Below are 27814 nucleotides of genomic sequence, written 5' to 3'. Positions count from 1 at the left end.
ATGAGGTCAGGCCAGGAGGAATCAATGAACTACATTTCTTTCCAGGCTGCTAACATTTTATTCCCCCAAGAACAGACTGAGCCTTTACCATACCTGAATCCTAGGAGATCCTAGCCCCATAGTTTAGACATCATGGGAGGCTCACAGTTCCAAATTTTACAATTTTAGCCAGGCTTCTTTTCTGAATTTGTAACATGTGCATTTGGATCTATTAAATGCACAGAGGGTGTTCCTGAAATATTATGAGAACTATGATCTAAGAAGACACAAACTACACATGGAAGAATGGACTGTGACCCTATGGGAAATGAGTCCTTTCTCCTCCAAGTCTTTTTTGCCTAGGTATTTTATCATAGCAACAGAAAAGTAACCGAGACACCCATAAAAAGTTGAAAAAGTGCAGTGAACATTAAATATTGCCAATTAGCATTAACCAATTCTCACACACACACACACACACACATTTTGGTGAACCATCTCAAAGCAAGCTGTAGACATTTTCACCCCCCAAACTGAAATGTGTGTGTCTCATCAGCAAGGATCTCCCCACAGCACTAGGTGGTTCCTGGGGCATGCAAATCAAATTATGTAATTCCTTTGCTAAAAATTCTCCAAAGGTTTTCCTCCACACAGAATTAAAGAAGAGAGGGATTTAGGTGAAGCAGGTGTTAGGCTTGTAAGAGTACCTAGGGGAAGAAAGCAAGGTACCGGAGGGCTTCAAGCAGTGGGGGCAGGGCACGCAGGAAGTGAATGCCAGGAGACAAGCCTGTGGCACTCATCTATTTCCAGCAAAGCACACTGCGTTCACTAACATGAAATCAGCAGTTGGCAGGTCAGTGAGAAAGGCCATGAGGCAACTTTGGGGAACCATGGGTTTTTGTCTATGTTGATGGTTACACAACTGAATGTATTTGTTCAGACTTACGGTACCACACATACAGCGAAGGAGCTGGGCTGTGCTATCATATGTTGTTGTTGACAATAATTTGGTATTGGGATAAAGAATGTTTATTACTATTTACCCTATGATTATTATTATGACAATATTATCTAACCTGCTATCATAATTAATAAGACACAGACACCCGTTAGATTTTATAATTGCTTTATTTACCTTGGGCTGGAGAGATATTTCCACCAATGCTCTCTCAGTAACCTCCTAGCCCAAATCCCATGCCTTAGCCATTCTTATCGGGGCTATTTTCCATACATAATCTTATAAATAATTACTTATGTTTTTCATCTTGGTGTTTCTTTTCACATTCTTAGAGTCATTCCTCCTGGCCCATGTGGTTCCTTTTCCATGCTAACCCACTGTGGTGCCCTTCTTCCTCCTCTCTTTCTGTCTTCCTGTCTTTTTCCAGTGAGTCTCCTGAACCTAAAGCCAGGAAATCTTAGCCACACCTACCCATTCTGACTTGCCCAGGTTTTAGGCCTTTAATCAACCAATCAGGAATAATGTCTTAGGCAAGTTTACACAAGGACAGGTGTATCCAGGCAATAACCAGATCTTGAGGGCCAGTAATTAGCAACAAAATACAAACATCAGACCAACTCCCAGCAATATGTAAATTGTGAAATTGGATATTTTAAAAATATTCTTTTTGTGTTAGCCAGCTCATGTTGGTTTCCTTTCCATTTCTGTAATAAAATACCCAGATGAAAAGCAATATAATAAAAGGGAGGGTTTGTTTGGCCTACAATTCTAGATTACAGTCCATCATTTTGGAGAAGTCAAGGCAGGAACTCAAGCACCTGCTCACATCACATTCATACTCTAGAGCAGAGAGACAGGAATGCACTCACACTACCTGCTTCCTGCTCCTTTACTGTTCCACATAATTCAGGACTCCCTGCCTAGGGAATGGTGTTGCCCACAGTGGACTGTCATTTCTACATTACTGAGCAATAAAGACAGTCCTCTACAGACAACCCCTCAGACCAACCTGATCATAAAAGTACTCTCTCTATTGAGCCTCTCCTCCACATGACTCAGGTGTGGCAAGTTGACATTTAAAACTGTCACAACGGCTCTCTGCTAGTGACGAAATACCTGAGATCATCAACTTTAAAAGCAGGAAATGTTCATTTCGGCTCACAGCATTGGAGGTTTCAGTTTGAGGTCAGTAGGCCTTGTTACATTGAGTCTGTGGCATGCTAACCCATCACAGCAAGAACACAAAGTAGAGCAAGCTGAACGCCTCTTGTAGCTAGGGAGCAAACAAAAGAGAAGAAAGGAGCTAGAGTTGGTCTCACTCTCCTTTTTTGAGGATCTGACCCCAGTGAAATAAGCACTCCCACCTAAACCCCACTTAAAAGCTTCACAACCTCACAATAGCCTCAGGCTGGGGACTAATTCTGATCTAAACAATGGCATTAGTTACATAGAAATTTTGGTGCCAATACATTGTAACAGTGAATTTTTCTGTATATTTTTTAATTCCAAGCAGTATTGATTCCTAATGTATCAAAAAGATGGATAGCAATGACGTTTAACTCCTGTAGTGATTTCCCTATACTTAGGCCCTAAGCCAGTGATAGTGAGGCGTGGGGGGGAGGGAGGGAACTGTCTATTTAGATCCAGGAAGTGGCTACACAGATGCAGACTGTACCATTTGTTGAGCTGAGAATCATTGTCACCAGATCACCCTCTTTTGTATCTGAGTGGTTTTTCTCCTTTCTCAGCACCAGCTTGTCTCAACCAGTCCACAGAAGAAACTCAAACATAGATCCTGTCTCTTTGCCATGCCCTCTCATTGACTAAGGCCTTTTAATTCAGTGTCAAGGTATCCAGGACTGAGAGTGGCTTAGAAGATCTTGGAACTACAACTGAGAAATATGTAATAGAAAGACATCTTCCAGACCAGGCGCGGTATGCCGAGCCTTTAATCCCAGCACTTGGGAGACAGAGGCAGACAGATTTCCATGAGTTCAAGGCCAGCCTAGTCTACAGAGTGAATTCTAGGACAGCCAGAGAAAATAAACCCTGTCTTGAACCTCCTCCGCCCAGAAAAGGAAAGAAAGAAAAAAGAAAGAAAGGAAGGAAGGAAGGAAGGAAGGAAGGAAGGAAGAAAGAAAGAAAGAAAGAAAGAAAGAAAGAAAGAAAAAAACATCTTCCAATTTCATTGGTCTTCTCTCTAGATTTCTATCTAGGCTCTTATGTGCATGTACCTATGTTCATGTGTGTATGTGTATGTACCTATGTGTGTGTGTGTGTGTGTTTGTGTGTGTGCGCGCGTATACATAGGTATGTACGTGGAGACCAGAGGTCAAGTCAGATGTTCTTCAGGACCATCTGTCTTATTTTTCAGACATGATCTTTTCGGTGGGGCTGGTTGATTAGGTGTGGCTGGCTGGCCAGTGAGTGCCAGGAATCTGGCTGTCCCTGCCTCCGTCCCCACTCTACCCAGCTTGTATATGGGCTCTGGGGATTAAACTCGGTCCTCAGGCTTACGTGGCAAACTCTTTACCAACTGAGCCATTCCCCTCCTGGGTTCTTTCAAGTTGCTTTGGTTGTTAAAAAACACAAAGTTGAGACTTACCTGAACAGTAAAAACAGCAGGTTTCCAGGTCTAGATGTTAAAAATGGCTGACAGGTATATGTTGACATGTTTTTCTTCCCAAGATCCCTTCAAATGACAGAAAAAAAGTTAAAATAATAACTCTGAAGCACTGGGCACTCAATAGAGACTAGAAAAAGGCTTCAAGAAGCCAAAGATACTGAAGAACTGGAAAAGAAACAATAGAGGGTTGGGCTGGCTGAGAGAGCCCAGCTACCCTCATGAAGCTTAAGCCCAAGTTCTTAATTGGGTCCACTCTTCCCTGCTAACTTTCAGTAGTTTTTTGTATCTTTTTGGTAAAAGTTTTTATGAGACATTTGCTAGCCAGCCGTGGTGGTGCACACCTGTAATTCCAGCACTCTGGGAAGCAGAGGTAGGTGAATCTATGTGAGTTTGAGGCCAGCCTGGTCTACAAAGTGAGTCTAGATCAGACAAGGCTACACAAAGAAATCTTGTCTCAAAATAGAGATATTTGCTTTATATATATTTTTTCTAACTCTGTGACTTGCCTTGCCCTTGATTCTTCACAATGTTTAAGTCAATTTTAAGTCGAATATATCAGTTGTTTTTCATGGATCTTATCTACACAGATTTTCATCCATGGCTTCTCTGAGTTTTATAGTATTGCATATCATATTTATATTTATTACCAAGTTCAAGTAATAGATATCATTGTGATATCTTTTAGTGTTTTTTTTTTTTTTTAAAAGACTTTAAGACCTTTCAAATTCTGTGTTTGGGTGTGCCTGTGTGTGAGTCCATGTGTCTGTGAAGACCAGAAGCTTGGATCTACCTGGAACTGGAGTTAACACATGGTTGGTAAGCTACCCAGGGTCAGTGCTTGACTTGAACTCAGGACATCTTCAAGAGCAGCATATGCTCTAACTGCTGAGCTACATCTTCAGCTCCCATCTTTATTTTAAAAAGAAGTAGAGTCCTTTAGGCCTAGTGAGAACATTGGGGCACAAATCCTTCAGGATTTATGAAGCACTTTATATTTCACAAGCCTTCTAAGTTAATTATCTAATTAATCTCTAAGAATGACCATCCAGATGGCTTCTTTTGAAAACTATCATTATTAATTAATATTAGGAAGCTGATGGAGAAATTTGGTCTGGGTCTCTGCAGGGAAATTAGAGTTCTTTGGAACTGGAACTGAATTCCAGTTCCCTCAAGGTCTCTTTACTGAAAAGCAACAGAACCCAAACTCACTGCAGCAGGCGGAACCCACAGAGGCAACACACGGAGTCTGTGCCTCTTCCTGTGTCCTCACAACAGCTTTCCGAGACTCTTCTGTGAACCATAACATTAGAGTTCCGCCTCTGCTGGCTTGCTTCTTTATTTAGTGTGTGTTCTTGTGTGTGTGTTCGTGTGCCTGTAGGGGGTGGCTGGTGGTGGGCACTCATGTGTTGCAGGTGGTGGTCAAAGGGCTTGCTTTCCACCATGTAGGTTCTGGGGATGGGACTCGGACCATCAACCACTGCGGCAAGCGCTGAGCCATCTCACTAGCTCTGATACCACTACCCACTTGTTAAGCTGACAAAATGCTGACATCTTGATTGAAATGAAAATCACTGTTGAAATGGTGATTAAATTACATATTATGTTAATTTGCAACAAGTCATGATTAAGCGAGAACATTTCTAAACCGTGGAACCTTAAAATTCTATTTATCACATCCCTGGCTGTATTAACAATAGGCTTAGACGCAGGACACATGCCAGATTGCAGATTGTTTGGCTTGGAGGGGCTTTGGGGAGATTACCTCCCCCACCTCCCAGTCTTCTCTTCATAAATGGGTATCTGTCATGAGAGTCAAGGTGGGGTAATTCTTTTGTTTTTAAGATTTTTTTTTTATTTTAAAAAATGCATGTGTGTGCAGGTGTGATGTGTGTGTACACACATGTGCAAGACTGTCTGTACATGATAGAGAGAGAAGGAGAGAGCATACCAGAGTGCAGGAGCCCTCAGAGGTCATAAGAGAATGCTGGAGCTCCCAGGAGCTGGCGTTACAGGCTGTTTTGTACCACTGAAGGTAGGTGCTGGAAACTTACCTTGGCTCCTTTGCAAGAACAGCAAGAGCTCTTAACCACCGTGCCATCTCTTCAGCCCCAAGGTCAGATGATCCTGAAGGTTAAATGAGTCAATATATTGAAAAGGACTTAGCCTGGATCCAAGCACATGCTAAATGACCAATGTCTTAGTCATTGCTGTGAAGACACACCATGACCTCAGAAACTCTTATAAAGGAAAACATTTAATTGGGGGATGGCTGACAGTTTCAGCCCATTATCATCATGTCGGGAAGTCTGGTGGCATCAAGGCAGACATGGTGTTGGAGAAGGAGCTGAGAGTTCTACATCTGGCAGTAGGAAGGGAACTCCACACTAGGCCTATCTTGAGCATCTGAGACCTCAAAGTCCGCCCCCACAGTGACACACTTCCTCCAACAAGGCCACAACTACTCCAACAAGGCCACACCCCCTAATAGTGCAACTGCCTACGGGCCAAGTATTCAAACACACGAGTCTGGGGGCGGGGGATTCTTATTCAAACCACCACAGCCTGTAAGTCATGCATATGATCCATAAAGGATGAAGGTATTTTGTTAGAATGAAAAAGAGAACATGTTCTTTTGCTTTTTGGTCTATGCCCAAGATGGATACCTAGCAAGGGTCTGGTACATGGTAACCTGCTCAGGGTTCTCGTTTCCTTCTCCTGACCCCTGTTTGTCATTCTCTGTCTCTATGTCTTTTTATCCTTCCTTTAGTCCTTCCTTTCTTTCACACTTTTATTACCAACTCATTCTTGGTTTTTCTTCATCATGTAGAACAGTGATGGAGCCCCTAATTGGCTCACTTGCTTTGTGGGAACTCTTTGAATCTTATGAAGTATCAGAGGCAACCATGGCCCCCATGGCTTCTTAATAATAAGATATTATTAATCTTTGCTGCATTCACCAAATTCATACCCTGTCTGCATCTTTACCATATACAATTTATTTTAAAATTTTATGTGTGTGTGTGTGTCCATGTGCATATGTGAGGAGGTGCCCAAGATATCCAGAGTCATCTACTTCCCCTGGTGTTGTCGGTTCTTGAACTGTGGAGGGTCCTGTTCATCTTGATAGTCCCTAAATAACAGGGACCTTAAGCTAATGGCTGTGAACAGGTGATCATCCTACTCAGGTCTCAAACCAAACTGATACTGGAATAGAGGCCTAAAAGTAGAGATGGCTACTCCACTGCTTATGTGGAGCTCAGTGGGCACCTATCTGATGACACACGATTGTAATTGTGTGATTAAAAATAAATGGGTGAGGGACAGGTGCAAATGGCTGTCATTAGTACTCCTATTTCACAGCTAAGACATTATTTCCTCTTTCAATGCCAGTTCAGCATCATCTGTGATCGTAGGCAATGTTGATAATTTCCTGATGTCACATCCCATTTAATCACCATGCGCCATAAACATACTCAGATGCTGGCATACACAATGCACTCAGTGCAGAAATACACGCTTACATGGATACTTTGTGTACATTAAAAGTACATTTAATGGGTTTCTTAATTTGGGGGTCTCAAGAAGTGACAGCTTGCAATGCCTACAAACCACAACAACGACCATCACAGCAAACTACTCCTGAAGGTGCAACAGTGGCACTTGGGGGGGTAACCAACAGACACCTAATGGTACATTAGGCATGCTCAATAGGAGGGAATTCATGCCCAGCACTAAAACTTAGCCAACTGCCCACAGCTGTTAAGGCCCTGGATCCTACAGGAGAACATGCTCTTGCCACTTTCCTAAACCACTATAATTTTTAACTGCGTTATAAATACTTTTCCCTACACCCACAGGTGGCTTTCAACCCTCAACAAAGATGCTACTTTTTGCAGCGGATAGAGACCATTACAGAAAGCCACAACTGGTCAAAACACAGAGAGCTACTTACAGTTTGTATGGGCCAAGCACTGCAGAGTATTTGGATAGAGTCTTGGGCTCTACGAAGATCCTAAAAGTCACAACAGTACTGATGAACTCAGCGCTTCTGTTTTTCCGGCCACACCTGCCTCTGGGACATACTATACTTTTATTTAGATTTATTGCATCAAGAAGCCCACACACACTGGTTCTTAAAGGATATATATATTTTAATCAAGAAATAAAATATGACTCATGTGGATTTCTTGTTCAAAAAAGGGGTGGAGTAAAATAATCAAATGCTTCATGAGTGTGTAGAGGAGAGGGTCCCCACTTGTGGTTGTATAGAAGGAAACAGGCGCAGTAACACACTGATCCGAATGAGGACTCTACGGGGAAATTATACATCAAAGGGATGAAGACCAGAAATCACAGCTGCCTCGTCTGAGAGGATCCTCTGGTTTACTGAAGCTGATGTTGTTTTCAGTAGGCTAGCACTGCATTTATTCTTTCATCTCTTCATCTATGTATATGCAGTTTTGTTTTGTTTTTTTTTGTTTTTTATCTGAGCGACACAAGGCCTTCAGTTCTTTGTTGTTGTTGTTGTTTTCAGGAAGTTGTCTATGCAGCTCAGGGCCTAGAATGCTAATCTCATGTCCTTATTTCTATATTTGAATTTGAAATAAAAATTGCTGATGCCATTTATGCTGTGGCATTCCTCTCGATCAGATTTCCTGGTCTCATTAACCTATCAACCTATCTGTGGATGGGCTTTCTTTTCCAACCATCCATTGCCAATTTACAATGGAAAAATAGCATCATTTCCCCCCCAGATTATTCCCTACCAATTCAAGAAGTCCAACTCAAAACATACACCAAAGTTTGGAATGACCAATGCCACCAATGCCACAGACCACAGAAAATGACAGAAAGGAATGTATGCTTCTTCTTAAGAGCATCTTGGGAAAGTTCACACCGGATGCTCGGTGGCTGCTCCCTCTAAAGAGGACAATTCCTCCTCTCATGACTACTTAGAGCTCCATGGGCGGGCTGCACACCGTGACAAAAGCTATGGAGACTCTCATTGGTGTAATTATCAAATCAAGAATTCCTGATAAAGTGTTTTAGTCTGTGGGGGGCAGTTAGGCGGTACAGGCAATTGGGAAAGCGAAGACTGTTTCCAGTGAAGGCAGCTTCGTTTCTGATGGGAAATCTTCCTAAGCCACACTCTGACTGGAATAAAAAGCCCAAAAGATGTCCATATTGGGAAAAGGATACAATGAAGATGCTTGGATTAGGAAAAAAAAACACATAACCATCAGTACCATAAGAATATCCATCCCTTCAGAGAATGCAAAACGTAAAGTGATTAAACACTAGCTAAGGAGCCAGTCCAAGGGCTAAAGAAACGGCAATTAGAAGGCAAACTCCTCTTAGCTGAGCTCGGGAAGGCAGCGCTAAATGGAGGCTCATTTCACTCTCCTACAAGTATTGGGGGTAGAGTCTAGGGGGTTGGAGTGCCTCTGCTTGGTCATGCAGAGATCCACGCTCCACGCCTCATTCCTGCGCCTTTCATACCCCAGGGCATTGGCCTGGACTAAAGTTCAGCTACAGACAAGCCCATGTTCCATTTACAGGTGAAACCGAATAAAAAACTGTATTTTTTCCTATGACAGTAAACAAATGCATATATCCCTTTTGGGAGAGAATAAGCAATTCCTGCTCAAGCCTAAACTGTCTTCATATGTCCCATTCCTTTCAGTCTGAAACAAAAATACCATGACACCTCTTTCCTGTAAAGTTGAGTAAATAGCTCTTTTGGCTGAAGCAGTTCAAGGATGTTCAATTATTAAATGCCTACTGCTTTGAAGATAAAAATGGCTCATGCAGGCTCAAGAAAACATCAGGCTGATAAAGGTTCCTGGAGGATGTGTCCTTGTGAGAGGTGGGTTTACATGAGGCCTTTCAAAAGCTTGCCAAGGAGGAAATTTGTCTTCTTTTCCTGCCTGTGGAGCAGCAGACCGTACTTCCTCTATACATCCAGTCCACATACTGTTGTTACAATCAGACAGCGACACTCTTCCACTGAGCAGTGCGAGGTCCAAGCTCTCTTCCCTCAACTTGGCTCACCCTACGACTACACAGAGAAGTCCAGATGGGCTCAGCCAACCCCAGTGCCCCAAACAGGAATAGTTCTGCTATCGCTTACCAGAAAACAGGAAAATGATCTTGATTTTAAACTGTCTCCACATCTCCCTTTGTCTCCAGTCTTTATTTCAGATCCTTACTGTAACTTGGTTCTTATTACAGGTCCTGTCCTTGTAATTCCTTGTGGAATTTAGTTATATTTAAAAAATGATCTACTAGCCAGGTGGTGGTGCTTCGCAATGGTAATCCCAGCACTCTGCGAGACAGAGGCAGGTGGAGCTCTGTGGGTTCAAGGCCAGCCAGGTCTACAGAGCAACTTCTAGGTCAGCCAGAGCCACCCAGAAAAATCCTGTCTCAAAAAACAAAACAAAAAGCCAAAGACGTAAACACCTCAGTTTTAATTCTGGAAAGATCACTTACCAGTTTTAGTACCACCAGTGAGGAATATATTTTTAATTTTATTACTATTTTATATACAGATGTTCTTCTTTTTTCCTTTTTCCTCCCTTCGCCTGTCTGATTTCCTTCTGAGTTTATCTCCTGTAGCCCAGGCTGGTCTTGAACTCCTGGACCTTTAGCCTCCACCCTTCCAGGGCTAGGGCTACAGGTCCATGCCATCACTTTCAGTATTCTGCTCTACACTGTCTGTCCCCCTCCCCCAAACAGACTTTTCCCCATGGAAATTTATAAGAAAAGTATGACTCCATGAGGTTCCCTATGAACAGCATGTGACTAAATTCATTCAACAAGTATGCCCTGAACAGATACCTATTAGAAAGTGACTTTATGCAAACTAGAACACCAGGTGCCAATCTTTCAAAGACAATCTCTCAGTTGACAAAAGTCTAACTACTGACACTTTACAGATTAAAGAAAGCCAACATCCTGGAGGTAGGGGCTGGGAGGGGTGCATGCCTGTAATCCCAGCACTTCAGAGGCAGAGGCAAGTGGACCTCTTGAGTTAGAGGCCAGCCTGGGCTACAGAGTGAGTTCCAGGACAGCCAGAGCTACTCAGAGAAACCTTGTCCCAAAAAAATCAAACACAGACCGGGAGGAGGGGGCTGTTGATGTTTGGGGGTGGGGGGGGGAGGAAGAACCACAATACAGACCATCTGGAAAAGTCTTTAAGTGCATGTAAAGCAGTGGTTCTCAACCTGGGGTCATGACTCCTGACTCACCTATCAGACATCCTGCATATCAGATATTTACATGATGATTCATAACAATAGCAAATTTATAGTTATAAAGCAGCAACGGAATAATCTCATGGTTGGGGTTCACCACAACAAGAAGAACTGTATTAAGGGGTTAGAAAGGTTGAGAACCACTGCAAGACTGAAGAACATTCGAAGCAACAACAAAATGAAGCAAAATAACTTGACAGGCAATTAAAATTAAACAGAAAAGTTGTACAGCAATTTAGTGTACAACTAATACGAATTCAGTAAGAGATTATTCTTGCTGTTCCCAGAAAATTTAATGTCCCATCTGGCATAAACCTTCAATACAGTGCTGTAAACAATGTAAAAGTCATGGGACTTCATGAGTGCATGAAAATACTATGGGTTTGTATGGTGAACAATACATACAGAATTGAATGTATGTGTGTGTTGTGGGGTATTCAGGTGCAAATGCACAGATGGAGGTCAGGGATGAGGGGTACGCTGATTTTGGATGTATTTCCTCATTTCCTCTCCAGGTATTTTGAGTGTCTGATTGAACCTGGAGCAATCCATTGGCCTGGCTAGCTGGCGGGAAAGCTCCAGGGATATGCCTGTCTCCACATCCCCCAACTGCAGCTTCAGAGGCGTGTTGTCCAACCCGGCCTTGAGGTAGGTACTGGGGATTCAGGCTCAGGTTCCTTATGCCAGTACAACATACCCTTTTTTCCCAGAGCTACACCAGCGCACTACAGTTTACAAACACATCACTAGCCAGGTTTTCAAAAATAAGGGTGTGCTTCTTTTTTCCCTTTCCTAAATTTGATGAAATCAATGTCATCTATCTATCCATTAACCTTTGAAGAAAGCGCATGAAAGCATAGCAAATTCAGCATATAATCTAGTATTTGCTTAGTAAGACTTTACTCAGTGAATAAACTAGAACCGTGTCTTCAGGGGAATGGGCTGAGAGAACACTCTGTCATTTAACAAATACATTTAGACACCGGTGTAAACAAAGCATTGTTTTGGGTGTTACAGATAATTACTGAAAGAAGACGACACTGTCCTTATCCATGACTCCAGGCACAGTATTGCTGTTTGCACTTCCAAGCTTTTAAAGTGACACCCAAACACTTGTAAATTTACACTAGAAATAATTGTCAAATTATTTGTTGCTATTGAACTGTGGCAATGCACTAAAACAAGGAAAAGTGAGCAACTGCATGAAATCCTCAGACTTAGAGTCAGGAAAAAAAATGAAAAGAACAAATTCCCCATCTTTTCTGCCATTCACTTCTAACTATAAAAGGCGAATTCACAACAAATAGCTCTATTTTAACAGATTGTGAGATTTACTATGTGTGTGCATGTGTGTGTTCATAGTGCCACAGGATACATGTGGAGTCCAGAGTACAGCTTTGTGGAGTTAGTTCTCTCCTTCAAATGCAGGTTGCCAGAGCTGGGTGGCAAATTATTACCTGTTGAATCTTCTCCTTCTCCCCCAACAGTTTTCAATAGAAATAGAAATAAACCAAATGGCACACAAAAGGAAAATTAATTTATATGCTTTTACAACGAAAATCTGACTTCTATTTACTACTTTACAGTAAATAAAGTAAAACAGTAACATTTTATATTCATGTTTATAAACCACGTAAGACAGTACCTGAAGACCTCATTCAAGTCAGTAGATTACATAACCCTATGAAATACACAAAGCTGAGGGAAATAAAATGGAAAATACAGAAAAGGAAATACAGAGACAAGCTCCCTTAGACACAGGGTAAAAGAGGCTCGAAACATATTTGATGTAGGAAAGAGACATATTAGGTCAGGTTTGGTCCACAGAGCTGATATTTGTGTCTGGATGGTCTGGTGGACTCAATGTACTTAAGCTAAAGACTGGTTTGACCTCAAAGTCAGCCAGAAGCCTGTTTTAATATTTAGTTGAGTTGAATACATTTTTTTCTTAGCATTTAGTTGTCGTGTCTGCAAATGTGTGCGTAGGACCCAGGGCACTTCTCAGGACTTCATTCTCCTTCCACCCAGTAGAGCCTGGACATCAGGTTTGGCATTAAATGCCTTTGTCCACCGAGCCATCTCCCTGGCCCCAGATTAGAAGTTTGAGCAGCAAAAACTTAAGTGTTAAAGTTCGTCTTCTGAATCTTGGTCATCGACTTTCGGAGGCTGTCTCTTAATGTTGATTATTAAATCAATGCTTAATATTTTTATCAAACACTGAAGAACTGAAGTAAGTAACTGGTACTTACCAGCTACTGACTCCAAGCCTGACTGACCACTTACCATGGGTTGGTTGGTTTGCAGCACGTGGAGAGAACGTGTATATATGTATGGGAAGCTGTCTTTCCCCTTTTTAGGCTTATGAAGGATTTTAGGGATGCCTAAAAGCGCACTAGCTATTAACATACTGACCATGGTTTCACCCGATTCCCGGCACTGCTTGGCATAGCTGAGAAGGTAGTAATGCATCAGAATCTCAAAATGGCCCCCCACTGGCAACACACAGCCTGCTGGCACAGCTGACGAACAGTAACCCTGGGAGGCACAGGTCTCCAGTGACTTGTGTATCATGGACGACACGCACCCTTTTCTGGGATTATCTGTGACATGCAAATCTTCCAAAGAAACTTCTGTTCTAGTGTTTTCTGCTGTAGGATTTCCACTGGAGTTACCCTGAATGAACAGCTCATGGTCTTCAACTATCAAGCCTTTTTCTGGGGACAAGCACTTCAATATTTCATCTGTTTGGGATGTATCTTTTAGCGTCTCCTTGTGTGCTGACCATGGCGTATGTGTACTTAATTCTGTATCTGCTGCCACCAAATTTGAATATACTTCTAAATATGTGTGAGTTTTTTCCAACTTATTTTCGTTCTTCGCTATTGTGTCCGGCCACTTACCAAGTTCTGGTAACTCGTTACTTTCTCTGCAGTTGTTGTAAGGAAGAGGACTTGAGTCACATTGCTCTTTGGTTTGTGTAATGTAATTTAGATCCAAGTCAGTAAATAATTGCCGAAGCATCTTAAATGCTCCACGGAAAGCACTCTCATGTTGGTGCACAAGACCCAGAACTGGTCCGCAAAGTATCATACAGTGAGGTATAAATGCACAAGTGCTAATCAAGCCAAGATGAACATATCTCTTGGATCTAAGGATGAAGGGTTTACAAAATTTCACCAAAGTCGTATCAGAAATTTCACCCTGTGAAGTGACCTGTGGTAGGACACAAGGAGAAAGACCAGTGATCCTCTGGACAAGAGAAACTTCTTCAGGTGATAAACACTCCACCACTGATATGCTATTCAGTCTTGCACAATAAATAACTAGGTCTGGCTGCTTCACACTGGACAGGAGCAGTTTTATATTTTGACTTCGCAAGTGTTTCATTACTGTTTTTGTCCTTTCCATGATCCAACACTGAGATGCCTGAAACTGCGCTTCTGAATTTAGAATAAATTCTGATCTGGATGATGAAAACAGAGGCTGGAGGATTTCTGTTATCATCACCATCCTTATGTCTCCATCTGCTGGGCAATACACAGAAAAGTCTCGGGAAAGCACAAGGCCACCCACAATTCTAGAATCTGAAACAGGAAGGCCTGACACACCAACATTCAACTCTTCAAAACAGTTGTCCACCAACTCAAATACTTCAGCCCCACTTTCACAAGCCATACACTTGAAAATGTAGTCACACATCAACTGTGAGATGAATCTGTGGTTGTTTCTCCCCACTCTTCCACACAAGTAAGCTTCCAGGAGTAGCTCTACAGAGCGCCTGCACAGCGTTCGTCCTTTAGCAGACGAAGAAAAGACAGACAAATAGTGCCTGCTTAAATACTGGTCCACAATACGATCTAGTATTTGTGTCTGAAATGTTAGCAGCGCCTGGGAAATACTTTTCCACTGACAGCAGTTTTTCCAGTGCCTTTCATGGGTCTGAATATTTTCAGAAGTGAATGAATATGTTTCTTTTTCCTTCACTGTATGAAGTCCTCTGAGTAAATGGCCAAGAAAAATAATAAATGTTTTAGCACCATCTCCTGTTTTTTTAAGGTGACTGGAAACACATGCCACTATCATCCTGTATAGAGAAGGAAAAACGAAGTAACTAAGATATTCTACGTTGCTGCCAAGTTAAACCCGTATTTTCATAGCTACAGACATAAAGACTACCGTCTTTTTGACATACAGCCTTAGCTTTACTTTTTCTAGGCTATTCTATTTCTAGTCTAAGATCTGCGGGATGGGAAAGAAGTGTTTTAGGTTGGTGGTGAGGTTTGGGCAGCGCCCTAACCCGACATCTCCATTGGTCTTACCAGACCGTTTTATCCAGGTTCACAGCCTAGATGGGAGGTTGGGGGAGACTGCGGCCTGGCGGGGCTGCAGGTGGAGCGAGGTACCTGGCTAAGGGATGCTCCAAGAGCAGCGCCTCCAGGAGGCGGCCTCCATCCCGGCTGAGCAGCACCTCGCCGGTGGGCTTCGTACACAACACTTGGCCGCCCTCGGGACCCACGCAGCGGTTCGCGATGGTTTCTAATGCTTCAACCACCCGCAGCGCCGCGGTCACCGACCCCGGCGACGCCATGGATCCGGAACCATGGGAAACGCCCCCGTTAGGCAGAGGGAGGAAGGTCAGGACCGCTGGAGGGCGGATGCGGAAAAGGCGGAGAGAAAGCCGGAAGTGCGGTAGATTGGTCACGCCTCGCGTAGCGGAAGAGCCCTGTGCCCCGCAGTGGGATGTCCCGGGGTCTCCGGGTGCAGATCTGCCCTCCAGCTCTGCCGGCGACCTTGGCCTCTGCACCCACAGGTCTGCACACGGAGGGGCTGGGGCGAAGGCTCGTGGGTACCGCCCCCATCTCAGGCTTACTGCTGTAGTGCCTAGGCTGTATCGGTCGCGCGCCTTGCCTTCAGGCAAATATACTTTTATGTATATAAATAGGTTTAGGTCGCGGGGCCACCAGCGAGAGGTCGGCCACCGCCATTTTTAGGCTGGAGTGTGCCGCCTTTTCCGCGTTCAGGTGTAGAAGAAACCCCACCTGGTTTACCACCTTACCAGAAATAAGATGTTTGTCCTTTATTCACATCGGTTATCAATCATGTTCGAGTCAGCACACGTTTGCTTCATGTGCTGTTTACAATCCCAGATATTTCAAATATTAAACAGAGGCTTCAGGGAGAGCTTTAGCTGTGGATTCATAGCTGAAGCGGTTCTTCCAGTCACTCGACCCCGACATTCAGCAAATAAAGTCTGTGGTTCCTGCTTTCCTCATCTTAAAAAAATAAAATAAAATCTGAGCTAACATAAAAAATCTTGAAACTTCTGAGGTGGATACGCCAGAAAGTACTTTGTATAGTTTGTAACACGATGTGCAGTCAAGTGTTTGTCCTTCACTCATATTCTTATGGTGGTTCTTGACACCCACAGGAAAAGAATGCAGAACAAAAACGTCAATATTAGCCGGAAACTGATCTTGTAGATATTCACTGAAAGTTAACATTGACAGCTGTTTCCTTATTCCATTCAAAACAGTAAATTGTAGGCTCTCCTTCCATTATTTCCAGAAATAGCAAGTGGTTCTGAGGGGCAAGCTAGAATAGGGAGAGAGGAGGGTGAAATCAAGAACAAAACTTTCCTAGAACTTAGCTGAGGTTTACTCAGTGTGGGCTTCAGATAGGTGACTGGAAGGGAAAACAGCATTTCGATGTTAATGCTTTTTTTTCCTCGTTGCATTCATCATAGGGCATTATCTTAATATATACTTAACAGGAGGCTAGTTCAAACATTTAAATACTACAGTCAAGGTTCTACTTAAGTGCACTGTGTCACTATGTAGACATAATTCAAAAGGTTTACCTTTTCAGAAAGCTTGTGCTTTCATTCTTACATATGAAATATGTATAGTTTCCACTTCTCTTAAGAATGAATATAAAGTACCAAGTAAAACATGTTAAGAGTTGTTAAATTCCTGTCAAGCCTGTACCCATCTTTCGCATGCATGCACACACGCACACACGCACACACAAAATGAGAGGATTAGTTACTGTATTATATCAAGAATCATTGAATCACAGATTGCTCTTTTTAAAAAAAGTTTATTTAGAATACCTACTTGTAGAGGTTAACATAATTTTACAGATCATTAGAAAAATTCTTTTCTCTCTGCAAACGTAACAGGTTAGGAATAATAGATTAGAAATGTATACATTACAAAACCGCCTGTGACTATCTATACGTTTACTATGCACCTTAAAAGAATTCAACAGCGTGTTATACTTACATTGCAGGTAACAACATACTTATATCCTATCATACAAAACTGACCAGTGGTAGTGCTTGATTTTATAAACAGCCATTAACTGAAGTATTTAAAATTAAATGTATATTTAACATGTCAAAAGTGGAAATAAATTCAACTGAAGTTCTGTGGCTTGTAATTCAAATGTTTCATGACATTATTTTTCAAATAAAGAATTTCAATATATGATAATAAAATAATTTTCATGATAAATGAAGAAGCTAATTTTTCTAAATACTTCATATTAAGTATAGTCACATTCACTTTTGTCAAGGTTTTCCTGTGGCTCTCACTAAATATGTTAATCTTATTAATAAGACACTGGTCCTGTACAATTTTAACAGTCCATCTTCAATTAAAAACTGTAACAAAATAGTATTTTAATTGTAACAAAACTCGATATATACTAAATCCACATAATACATAACAAAATGAACCAAATTATGCAGTGGTGGCAGGTAATACATTTTAAAGAATCTCTTTTTACACTTAGTCAAATAAGAAAGAAGCTGAAATGTAAACTTATTTAATTATGGGAGGTTCTTCCTACTGGGTCAAATTAGAAAATTTGATATAAACATGAATATTTTATTTATTTATATTTAACATAATTCAAAATAATCTGCAGTTTCCTGTATGGCTTATCTTATGCCATCATCCCTGTAATAAGACAAAAAAGTAAAACAAAACTATTTACTGCTGACTAGAAATGCTAAACATTGAAAAACAATGACATTTTATACATTTGTTTTTTAAAATTTTGATGAAGATATTCTTCAAAAAGTTAAAACTGCCTTCCACAAAATTCTGTGAATATGGCACATGTTGACATCCAAAACAGTGTGAATTCCATCAAAAAGGCACTGTTTACTAATACTCAGAATAATCTAACAGGTTTACTTCAATGATGTCTGAGTATGAAGATACTTGAAATAGTTAACTAGACAAACCCTTATAAAAGTACAGCATTACTGCTTACATATTCTTCAGCTATATAAAAGGAACTAAAGTGATACAGAGAAATGACCCTTTTATGACAAATAAGCCTATAAACACTTAGAACACACTACAGTTCTGTAACAAAAAAAGGACAAAATTTTCCTTAAAGGCACAAAAGCATGAAATATTAAATGAGGATTGTATCTTACAAGGCCAACTTTTCAATGGAATGCAGTTGTCAACTGAGCTGTGACAAAGATTACCACTGTGCCTTTCTAAGCCATACTCAGAAAGTAGAGATAGAAATGACAAGTATCTATTGCTGTAGCACACCAACACCTCAGATGTTTATTACTATATTTTCCTAGCCAGCAACGACTTACTAAATGGATGACAACTGAAGACATTTAGCAACTGAAAAATGAAAATACCAGTAATTATTATTACTTATCTAAATTTTATGTGAAAAAATAAAATTTTTGATGAAGAAAACTGGTCATAGTCAAAAAGCCCTAGAAACCGCATGGCATGTGCAGACAGTTTGGAACACTGAGTCACAGCCATTATGAATCCATTTAGATAACCCTCAGATCAGAATGTTCAAAGTCATCACAGTCTATCTAAACTCAAGTTCAATTATGTTGTTTAAAGGACTTACATATGAAGCCACCAATTCCTGAGTTTTGTGTTCAGTTCACAGAAAGAAACTCATACAACTAAAAGTGTCAGACAGGCATTCAATTAAACATAAGCTTTTAGTGTATAAGAAATAGTCACCCTGTTGATTAGTTTCTGATTCTTTGGGTAAGGATCCATTAAAATTAGCTCTAAAGTGAAATTAAAAACAAAAACAAAACAAAAATAAACAAACAAACAAAAAAAAAACCCAATTACCTTTCTAGTGTCGGGTATCAATACAAATAAAGCACTGTTTAGATCACAAGAAAGACCACAAAGGATTAAGAAGGAGCCCTAAGGCAGGTCACCAACAGTTTAACATCTCAGGGTTTAACAATGAAACAGCTTCTAGTGATCAACCAATCAGGTTATATATAATATAAATTAATACTAATTTAAAATCATATAAAGATCAAGTTGTACAATATTTACAAAAATCACATCAATGAATAATAGGCAGTTGAGCATAATATTGGTAGAATATGAATACAAAAAATATATTGACAAATATGAAATATAACCCAAAACTCCATAATAATGAAATACTGGATACAGGTACATCTTGCTTATGCTGTTAAAGGTTTAAAATATTTCCATATGAAATACAGCATTTTTTTTTTTTTTTTTTTTTTTTGCTAACACCACATGGGAAATGGCTTTTCATAGGAACCTAAGGATATTCAATATAGTTATATTCGTTAGAAAGAAGGGACTTTCGGTTTTAGCAATGTAGCAGTGATCTCTTGGTTTTGTATTCCTCACAGCATAGAGCTGACTGTAGTTTTACTTGTATCTCATCAGTTTCTTTTAGCTGAAGGCAGATGTAGCCAGACCAACAGCTCTTTCTTAGTTTTTCACAATGTATAAACCCTTCTAAAACCTGTAGTTTGAGGAATGTAAATTTCATGAAATGTTTCAAAACTTAATTGCCTTTTAAAGAAGTTTTTGACAATAATAAATATTTATGTAAAAACACAATATTAAACTGAAAAAATAGGCAAAATCCCTTAGGAACAAAATTTGCCTGAGCTTGAACAGAAGGAATAGTGTAAAACTGTGGTTTCCACAGGATAATGAAAAGAGATAATAAGCTTCATAACCTGATATTCTCCAATGCTCAACTTATTGCACATTTAAGCAAACTGATTTGAATGTCTTAGAATAAAGGCCACTGCAGTGTCTTTTCTTACCGCTTTTTTTGACTTTTGAAGTAAATTATGAATTAGAAACTTTCTCTATTTACTCACTGGACACTCCAGCGTCCAAATGAAAGCTAAAATGGTTTGTATACAGAAAACACCAAATTATCAGGATTTCACATACCCTATAAACACCTCTGACCATTCTGTTTCCAGCAAGTGCTTAAGGTGGAATTGTAACATATAGATCCATGTGGCTGCATACCAGTCTTTATTATTCATATATAGAAATATGTATTCACCTATAACATTAAGTCCTAGGGGTTAGAAAATCTTGTGTAAACTCTTAAAATTTTTCTACTTGCCCCTTACAATATATTATATCTGATCACTCACGCTTTTTCTCGGTGTTTCTAAGAAGACAATTGAGCTAGACACCTGGGAGATGGATTTAACAGTATAACGTATCGAATTATTCATAATATATCTATTATCTAACATTTCTCCACTGTAATTCCTTAATGAACATTGTATGCCAGTCTTGTGAAGAAAACAGTTGACTATACATATATTTATAAGAGTGACAGCATTTTTGTTACGAACGATGGTATCAGAATATTTCATAACATACTGCAAAATACAGAAACTACTGTCAGGTAAGAGTTCTTATATACACATGTGGATTTATTATACTCACATGTAGGCACAGTCTCATAAAAGTGTTCTGGCACTTAACACAAGCTGATTTTAATAACCAAATAGAATAGCTCTTGCTTCGAGTTAAGGATAAAAGACATGAAAAGTAGGCAGACACTTCTACATTTATCTCCTAACTTTGTTTGTTTGATTCAGAAATATTGTGATGCTTGAATAAATGAATTTGAACATTGGTCCCAGGTCAAATGTGACCTTTCTAGTTCATTGATTCAACTGTTGAGAACTTCTACTTAAACATAAAGTTTATTATGACTTGAAGCAAAATCAGAAGGAAAATGACGAAGTAGTCTTTCTGTTGCAGAAAATAATCCGTAGCAGGTGTACTTGAAAGTAAATGATTTCGAAGAGCCATAATATTTCTGCAAAATAAGCAACAATAAATTTAATAATTTTTTTTAGAAATGTTAGCACAAAACTTCATTATTATACTTTGTTACTATACTGTTACAAGGTGTTTAATTACATTACCTAAAGTAACATAGTGCACTCTATTACTACCTTAACCAAGACCTGAAGCTGCCAGGATTCAGGTTAGCAGCTTGTAGGTATACTGTATCAAGCACAGTACTTTATGATACCATATCAAGCATAATTATCACTGTTTAATGATACACAAATATATTATCTTTTCTATTACAATAGTGGTTCAGGAAGAGTATTCTTTAGTTGGCTAAGTTTCTTTTATCTTTAACTGGGGGACAAGAGTGGAGTAAAAATTCCAAATTCTCCAACAAAAAAATATCACAACAGATTTCCCAACACTCTCAAATTGAAGAATATCCAACAGCTTTTCTTGTGCTAAAAAAAAAATGTGAATTTACTCATGAAATATACAGAGTATTTTCAAAAGGAGCTGATGAGTGATTATTTTGCTTTGGGATTGTGCTATGAACAGAAAGGAGGCAAAAGCAACCAAGTAGGTTTATACATATAATTAAATTATATAATGTGAACACCAGTTTAAGGCACGATAACTCAAGATGCATATGCTGTTCTGCCTGCTCTGAAGCACCAACAGCACGTACAAGAGCAACTATGAAGGGGGCTGGAAAGGAAGATAGATGAAAAGTTAGGCACGCTCATGTACAGGGCTGGGTAAATGATCAGAAATGGTACAAGAAGGTGATGTTTGAAAACAAATCCAGTGGATAAGCCAAGTTTTTACTTTTCTTTCTCTTTTGAGACTGTGTCTGGTGTCTGTCCCTCCAACCCTGCCACCTGCCAACCCCCTAGAATGCTTTGCATAGCCTAGGCTAGAGCTTTTCCTATCTCTGCCTCCTGAGTGTTGTGATGAAAGATGTGTACCACCACACTCAGCCAGTTTTTCTTGATGAATACAATGGAAAGAAGGGCTATCTGAGAAGTAGGTTATTAAGGGCAATGGTCCAAATGGGTGTGCACACAGCACGGTAGATGGGAAGGTTCACATGACAGAAGCATGGGGCAGGACAGGTCCAGGGGACAGCAATGAGGCTGGAGGTAAAATCTCAGCTGCATGTAAGAGAGAAGGTAGCCAAGAACAGAGGAAGATTTTTCCTATTTAATTGCCCTAAACATACATCCTTAATATTAAACATTTAGAAACTTCCATAGCTAGTCTCAGTAAGGGGACAGAAACAGGAACCGTTTGCCTCCAGGCCCTCTGTTAAGTGTTAATAACTATTAGGTGCTAGATCACAGAGTGGTGTGTGTGCACATGTGCACGCTCATGTATGAAGTATTCTGGTCTCCGGGCAGTGACTATGCTATGCGGGTATTTCAGTTTTTTATGAAATGGCACATTATAGTCACATATTAGCCACACACCTGGGGGACTGCAGGAACAAGTAAGTTGGTCCACTTTCTCAGAAATAATTTTTCCACTACATCTCCCCCAGCTACGTTCCTAGCATGCCATCAGCAGTAAAACATTCTACCCTCACAAAAAGAAAACCCTCATGATTCCATCCCTTCCCTAGTGAATATGGGAAGAAGTTTTAAGTTTCAGAATTAAGGCAACAGAGGCCAGGGCTCTAATTTAAACCTCAGCAGAATTATGAAGGCGTGAAGTCTGCATGATTTTATGTAACAGGGCTTGACTCTGGACTCAAAGGACTAGTCATTGTCAGAATATATCACCTTTTAATTTCTTCCTGTGTTTGTTTTATAGACTCAATGGAGCTTTGAATGTCTCCCAGTTCAATCCCCTTCTTTCTTCGTGTACTTGGTTTTACAGATTGAGCTAAAAGACATTTAGAATGAGATAGTTACAATCTGTAGTTTAATTTAACAACATATATCATAACAACTTTTCTAGGCATTGGTCTCAATAGCTCATAGATTAACAAAATAAATATAATATTCTGCAGATATGTTTCAAAGATAGAAAATCAAAACTAGAACATTGAACAGAACAGTTACAAATTAACTTGTGGAATAATTTGGCTTTTTAAAGTTTATTAAAACAAGCAAAAAGAATTCATTTAAATTCTGTTTTAATGGACTGGGGAGGTGGCTCAGTGTTTAAGAGCACGGGCTGCTGTTCCAAAGGATCTGGGTTCCATTCCCAGCACCCATATTGCAACTCACAGCTGTCTGTAACTTCAGTTTCAGGGGACCCAACACCCTCACATAGACATACATGCAGGCAAAACCACCAATGCACATGAAACAAAAAAATAAATAAACTTTTAAAAATACGAATTAATTTTGGGAAAATATTACTCTCTCTTCCCCCTAGTCCGCTGGCACAGCTATGAAGAAGCCCACTTCTGAGCTCCTTTCAATTTCTTTTTAATCTAAGAGTAACAGGACTGCCCCAGTTCCATAGTTGTAAGGCATCAAGTGGTCAACAAACATTAGCAGACACATTACAGGCAACAGTAGTATTGACGAGAGGCAATTAAAGAGTTAAGTATCTTTAATTAAAGTATCTCTACATCCATTGTGTACACAGGTACTATTCCACATATCCATTCTATGGGCTCCCTGATCTAGTACAGGTTAACTAGTGCTAAGGTTAAGTTGTGTTTAGTCTCCTCTGTTGTACAATGATACTGTAGCATTCTCATTATGCTATCACCCACACCACTGTACTGCTGGCCTCCTTCAGGATGCTGATGCCACCTCATGCCCCAGGCCTAGGGTAGCAAGCCACTGGAGAACCTAGAAACTCATCCAGGATCTTTCAAGAACCCTTCCCGCAACCTGGCCTGAGCTCCCCTTCTTTTAAGGCCCTCATCATTTATCTCTAATGTCACCATTTACTATTTATTCCTCTAGTATTACCTCTGTAAATAAATTAGGCTCCGCAGCTAAGTGTCAACTTAGACACTGTGTCTAAAATAGGCTTTTTAAAATTAATTTTTCAGTTTCCTACAAGGTCAAAGGTGTTACCTTAATCCCTCCTTAATTATATCTCAATACAGTACCTGACTTGGTCAAGACACTATTTAATCTAGTTGTCCTTGAGTTGTTCATATTTATATTCTCACTTATCAGTGACTTCCAAACACTATTAGTTTACTTTAGGAATCTCTTTTGAAGCATGAACTAACTCAAAATTTAAAATATGCTTCTTGAACTCAATCATCAAATATTCATGGAAATACAAAGGAGCAGCTGCTACATTGCATGGCTTATCTGTATGTTTCTCCTTTCTCACCTCCTAAACATTTACTGTAGTGACTGTAAGCTGGCTGCTCACCTGTAATCCACCAGCATTCATACCCAGTCCCTGTCTCCACAGAAACTCATACACTCCTGAGTTAATGTGGAAACCACTGACATATACCTAACAGCACAGTAAAAGACTTCCTTAAAAATTACTCACAGTGAACAACCTATGATAAATATCTTTACCTTCACTTCCAGATGAGTCCTGGATGTCTGGTTCTGGGGAAGAATAACCTTTTGCCACTTTCTTCTGTTGCCTTGTTGGTTTATGTTTCATTTTTGGAACACTAACCTGAAAAAATGATGATGATGATGATGATGATAATGATATGTGAATTTTCACTATAAGCTGGAATTAAACCATTTGCATGCACAATTGTCAAAACCACCATTGGAACCAGGTGGTAGTGGCACACAACTTTAATCCCAGTACTCAGGGGGCAGAGGCAGGTGGATCTTTAAATTCGAGAGCAGCCTGGTCTACATAGTTGAGGCCAGGGGAGCCAAGGCTACACAGAGAAACCTTATCTCGAAAAACAAAACAAACAAACAAAAACAAACAAAAAAACCCAAACCCAAAACCATATCAAACCAAAAAAACCAACCAACCAACCAACAACCACCAATGGGTGTGATGCTTGGAAATCAAAGCTCAAGGAATCTAATGAAATTTAACAATATATACTGCACTTAGTTGATTTTAATTGGGTACAAAGACTAAAAGGGAAGAAATATAAGAAGTAATCTCCCTCCCATTCCTGACCCATATACACCCACTCTCACCTTCATTCACAGACCAGATGCAATGGCTATCAGTTTGTACACTTTTCCAGAGACATGCATATACAAGCATGAATACATCCACCCAAATGTTGTATGTATCTCAAATAGTGTCTCCAGTGTTTTAAACAGCTGTGTTTAAAAAAACATTCCTATCTTGTTCTCCATGTTAGAACATTCCCATTGGATGATGTTAGGTATACTTGGGTAATGCAGAAGGCAGTTTATGGTAAACAGAAATTATATTATTTTTCAGTACACCTAATCTTACTAGAAGCATCTATTTGCAGGCATGAATTCAGATGTGTATTAAACATTAACTAGGGTTAGATTTTCTGTGGAATTATAAATGATAAAATAATTAATAGGTTTAGAATTCTCATCACCAGTCCCAAACTTTCAGCCTTAAATGCAAGAGAAGGAATGAATCAAAGTTAAGGTGATATATATATACTTAGATATAGGGAGGTCACATCTTCAACCTCCCATGTGATGTCACCATTCCAACAAGAGTATCCCTTGCTGTTCCTTGGGATAATTTTATAAAACCTTATATATGGACCTAAAATAATGTCCACTTTATAATATTTACCATGAAGGCAGTTTTTGGATTCCAGCTATTGTACTTTAGCTACTGGGGTCCCCAAAATGACAATTGGGGTCCACAGTGAAGGATGCATCAAGACTCATGGGTGTGATCTATGTAGAAGGAAGTGCATGTCTCATGTGTCTCCACCATGTCAGTGGGACATGACTTAAGGACATTTTACACCTTTAACCTCTGCACTGGAGAGGCAGAGACTGGTGGGTTTCTGCATTTGAGGTCAGCATGGTCTGTCTACACAGGGAAGATCCAGGCCAGCTACGGCTAGATAGTGTGACCCTGTCTGAAAAAAAACATAAACCCAAACAAAATTTTGCAATTTAAAATTCTGATAGCATGTATATATGATTGACTTGTCCATCTTTAACACACTATACATAACCCACTAGAATTAGTTATTTCACAATGTTGTATACTCATCTCCAAGATTCTCTAAGTCTTCACCCTTTCCTTCTTCAGGTCACTGGCTGCCTGGAAACTGCTTTCTGATTCTGATAATCTGCCTACTTGGAAACTGTAGAATATTTGTGCTTTAGAGTGTGTCCATGTTGAAACATGAACAGACCTTAAGTATTTTATGCATGGATAATACTCCATTATGCAGTGAGACTATGTTTTGTGTATGCATGTATCTGTTAATGGTCCTGCACTGTTTCTCTTCTGACCACTGTGGACATCATGCAATGAATACCGTTACATTATATTTATGGTTCTGATCTTCAACTTCTGTGGTGCTGAAGAGCTGGGTCATGTGGTAATTTTGTGTTATATACTCTTTTTAGGAACTGCTAAATTGTTTCTCCCTAACAGCTTCAAAATTTTACATTCCCATCAGAAATGTACTGGGGCTCTGGTTTCCCCATATCTTTACCAACACTTGTATTTTCTATTTTAATTTTTTTAACATATTAAGTGGGAAGAAACTAACTGTGGTTTTGAGTTGAATTTTATATGCTAAATTTAAACATTTTTATGCTTTTGTTTGCCATTTGTGTCTTCTTTGGAGAAATGTTCAATCTAGTCATTTGCCTTTTTTTCAAAACTAGACTGTCTCTTTTGTTAAGTCAGGGATTCTTTAAGTATTTTGAATATTTAAGCATTGTTAGATAATGATTAGTAAATAATTTCTTTCATTCTGTAGCTTGTCTCTTTGCTTTCTTTATGGCATCATCTGATGTAAAAGTGTTTAAGATTTATTTATTTGTTTGTTTATTTGTGTATGAGTGCTCTGCCTATCAGTATGTCTATACCCTATATGGTGTCTGGTGCTGGTAGAGGTGACATAGGGGTATTGGAGACCCTGAAACATCAACTTTAAACAATTGAGAGTTATAAACAATTTCTACATAGGTGCTAAGAACTGAACCCAGGTCCTCTACAAGAGCAGCAAGGATTTTTTTTTTTTATTTTCACAAAGTTTATTTAAAAAACTATTAATTATATCACACACGTGACATTATGAAATAAAGAGTAATTTCCATTAATCATCATTAATAACAGTCAAAAAGTTATAAGATTTTATTTCCAGTAATGATAAAATGAGATAATTTTGAGTAAAAATGTATAAAAAGGGTATATATAAAAATTTTAACTAGTATTCATTATTAAATATATTAAAGAAATTATGTGTTTATACATGGAGAAGAGATATACTAAGAAATATTGAAATGATTATATACATACCATAAAAGTTTGAGCAGCAAGGATTTTTAACTGCCAAACCAGCTCTCCATCTCCAACAGCTTTTTGGTTGTTTTTGCTATTTGCGCTTTTAGTTGTGTTATTAACTATTTCCTTATCCATTCCCAAACACAAAGTCATGATGACTTACACTGTTTTATAAGAATGTTGTAGTGTTAGGTCTCATTTTATGTACAAATCTATTCTAATTTATTTTCTGTACAGTACAAGGCAGGTAGATTTGCCTCTGTACCACTTGTTCAAAGAGCAGGAAAAATCATTGCCAAAAGTAATTTTAAAAACTTTTTTTTGAAAACTTATTTTTATTTCATGTGCATGAGCGTTTGCCTGAGTGTATGCTTACACACATGTATGCAGTATCTGAGAAGGCCAGAAGAAGGTGCAGATCCACTGGAGCTAAATTTATAGATGGTTGGAACTATCATGTGGGTGGTGCCTGGAATAGAACCAGGGTCCTCTGAAGAACAGTGAATGTTCTTGACTGCTC

The 27814-nt window shown here is 39.6% G+C and overlaps 2 protein-coding genes across 8 annotated transcripts in view; both read right to left on the bottom strand.

Annotated features, from left to right (window-relative positions):
• Positions 1-1088: 1088 nt before the first annotated feature.
• On the bottom strand, positions 1089-15545 carry Bbs10 (Bardet-Biedl syndrome 10). 2 transcript variants are annotated; one of them, XM_060378044.1, is made up of 5 exons: positions 15220-15545; positions 13717-14900; positions 5615-5687; positions 3543-3629; positions 1089-2210 (listed from the first exon to the last, which is right to left on the bottom strand). In XM_060378044.1, exons 1-5 carry the CDS (start codon positions 15402-15404, stop codon positions 2096-2098), a joined length of 1644 nt encoding a protein of 547 aa, XP_060234027.1. In that variant the 5' UTR covers positions 15405-15545; the 3' UTR covers positions 1089-2095. The 2 variants fall into 2 exon arrangements, with proteins under 2 accessions (XP_060234027.1, XP_021518029.2); XM_021662354.2 differs by lacking the exons at positions 1089-2210; positions 3543-3629; positions 5615-5687 and having other exon boundaries at positions 12420-14900; positions 15220-15540.
• Positions 15546-16892: 1347 nt separating this feature from the next.
• Positions 16893-27814, bottom strand: part of Osbpl8 (oxysterol binding protein like 8) — a 141584-nt gene continuing 130662 nt past the window's right edge. For all 6 annotated transcript variants that reach the window (XM_060378039.1, XM_060378040.1, XM_060378038.1 and 3 more), the window contains 3 exons: positions 24429-24534; positions 22707-22809; positions 16893-20947 (listed from right to left, as the gene is read on the bottom strand). In XM_060378039.1, coding sequence (XP_060234022.1) covers positions 20815-20947; positions 22707-22809; positions 24429-24534 — 342 coding nt within the window. In that variant the 3' untranslated portion in view covers positions 16893-20814. The remainder of the gene's footprint in view (positions 20948-22706; positions 22810-24428; positions 24535-27814) is intronic.

The sequence above is a fragment of the Meriones unguiculatus genome, chromosome 2 (genome assembly GCF_030254825.1).
Source record: "Meriones unguiculatus strain TT.TT164.6M chromosome 2, Bangor_MerUng_6.1, whole genome shotgun sequence".
NCBI lineage: Eukaryota > Metazoa > Chordata > Mammalia > Rodentia > Muridae > Meriones > Meriones unguiculatus.
This window is presented reverse-complemented; position numbering and strand designations above follow the sequence as displayed.

Bases quoted from the DNA above. Each gene is read 5' to 3' on its own strand.
- Bbs10 (XM_021662354.2), bottom strand. From the start codon at position 15,404: ATGGCGTCGCCGGGGTCGGTGACCGCGGCGCTGCGGGTGGTTGAAGCA. The intron at 14,901-15,219 runs GTACCTCGCTCC...TTCTCTATACAG, and splicing joins TTGGAGCATCCCTTAGCCAG to GATGATAGTGGCATGTGTTT.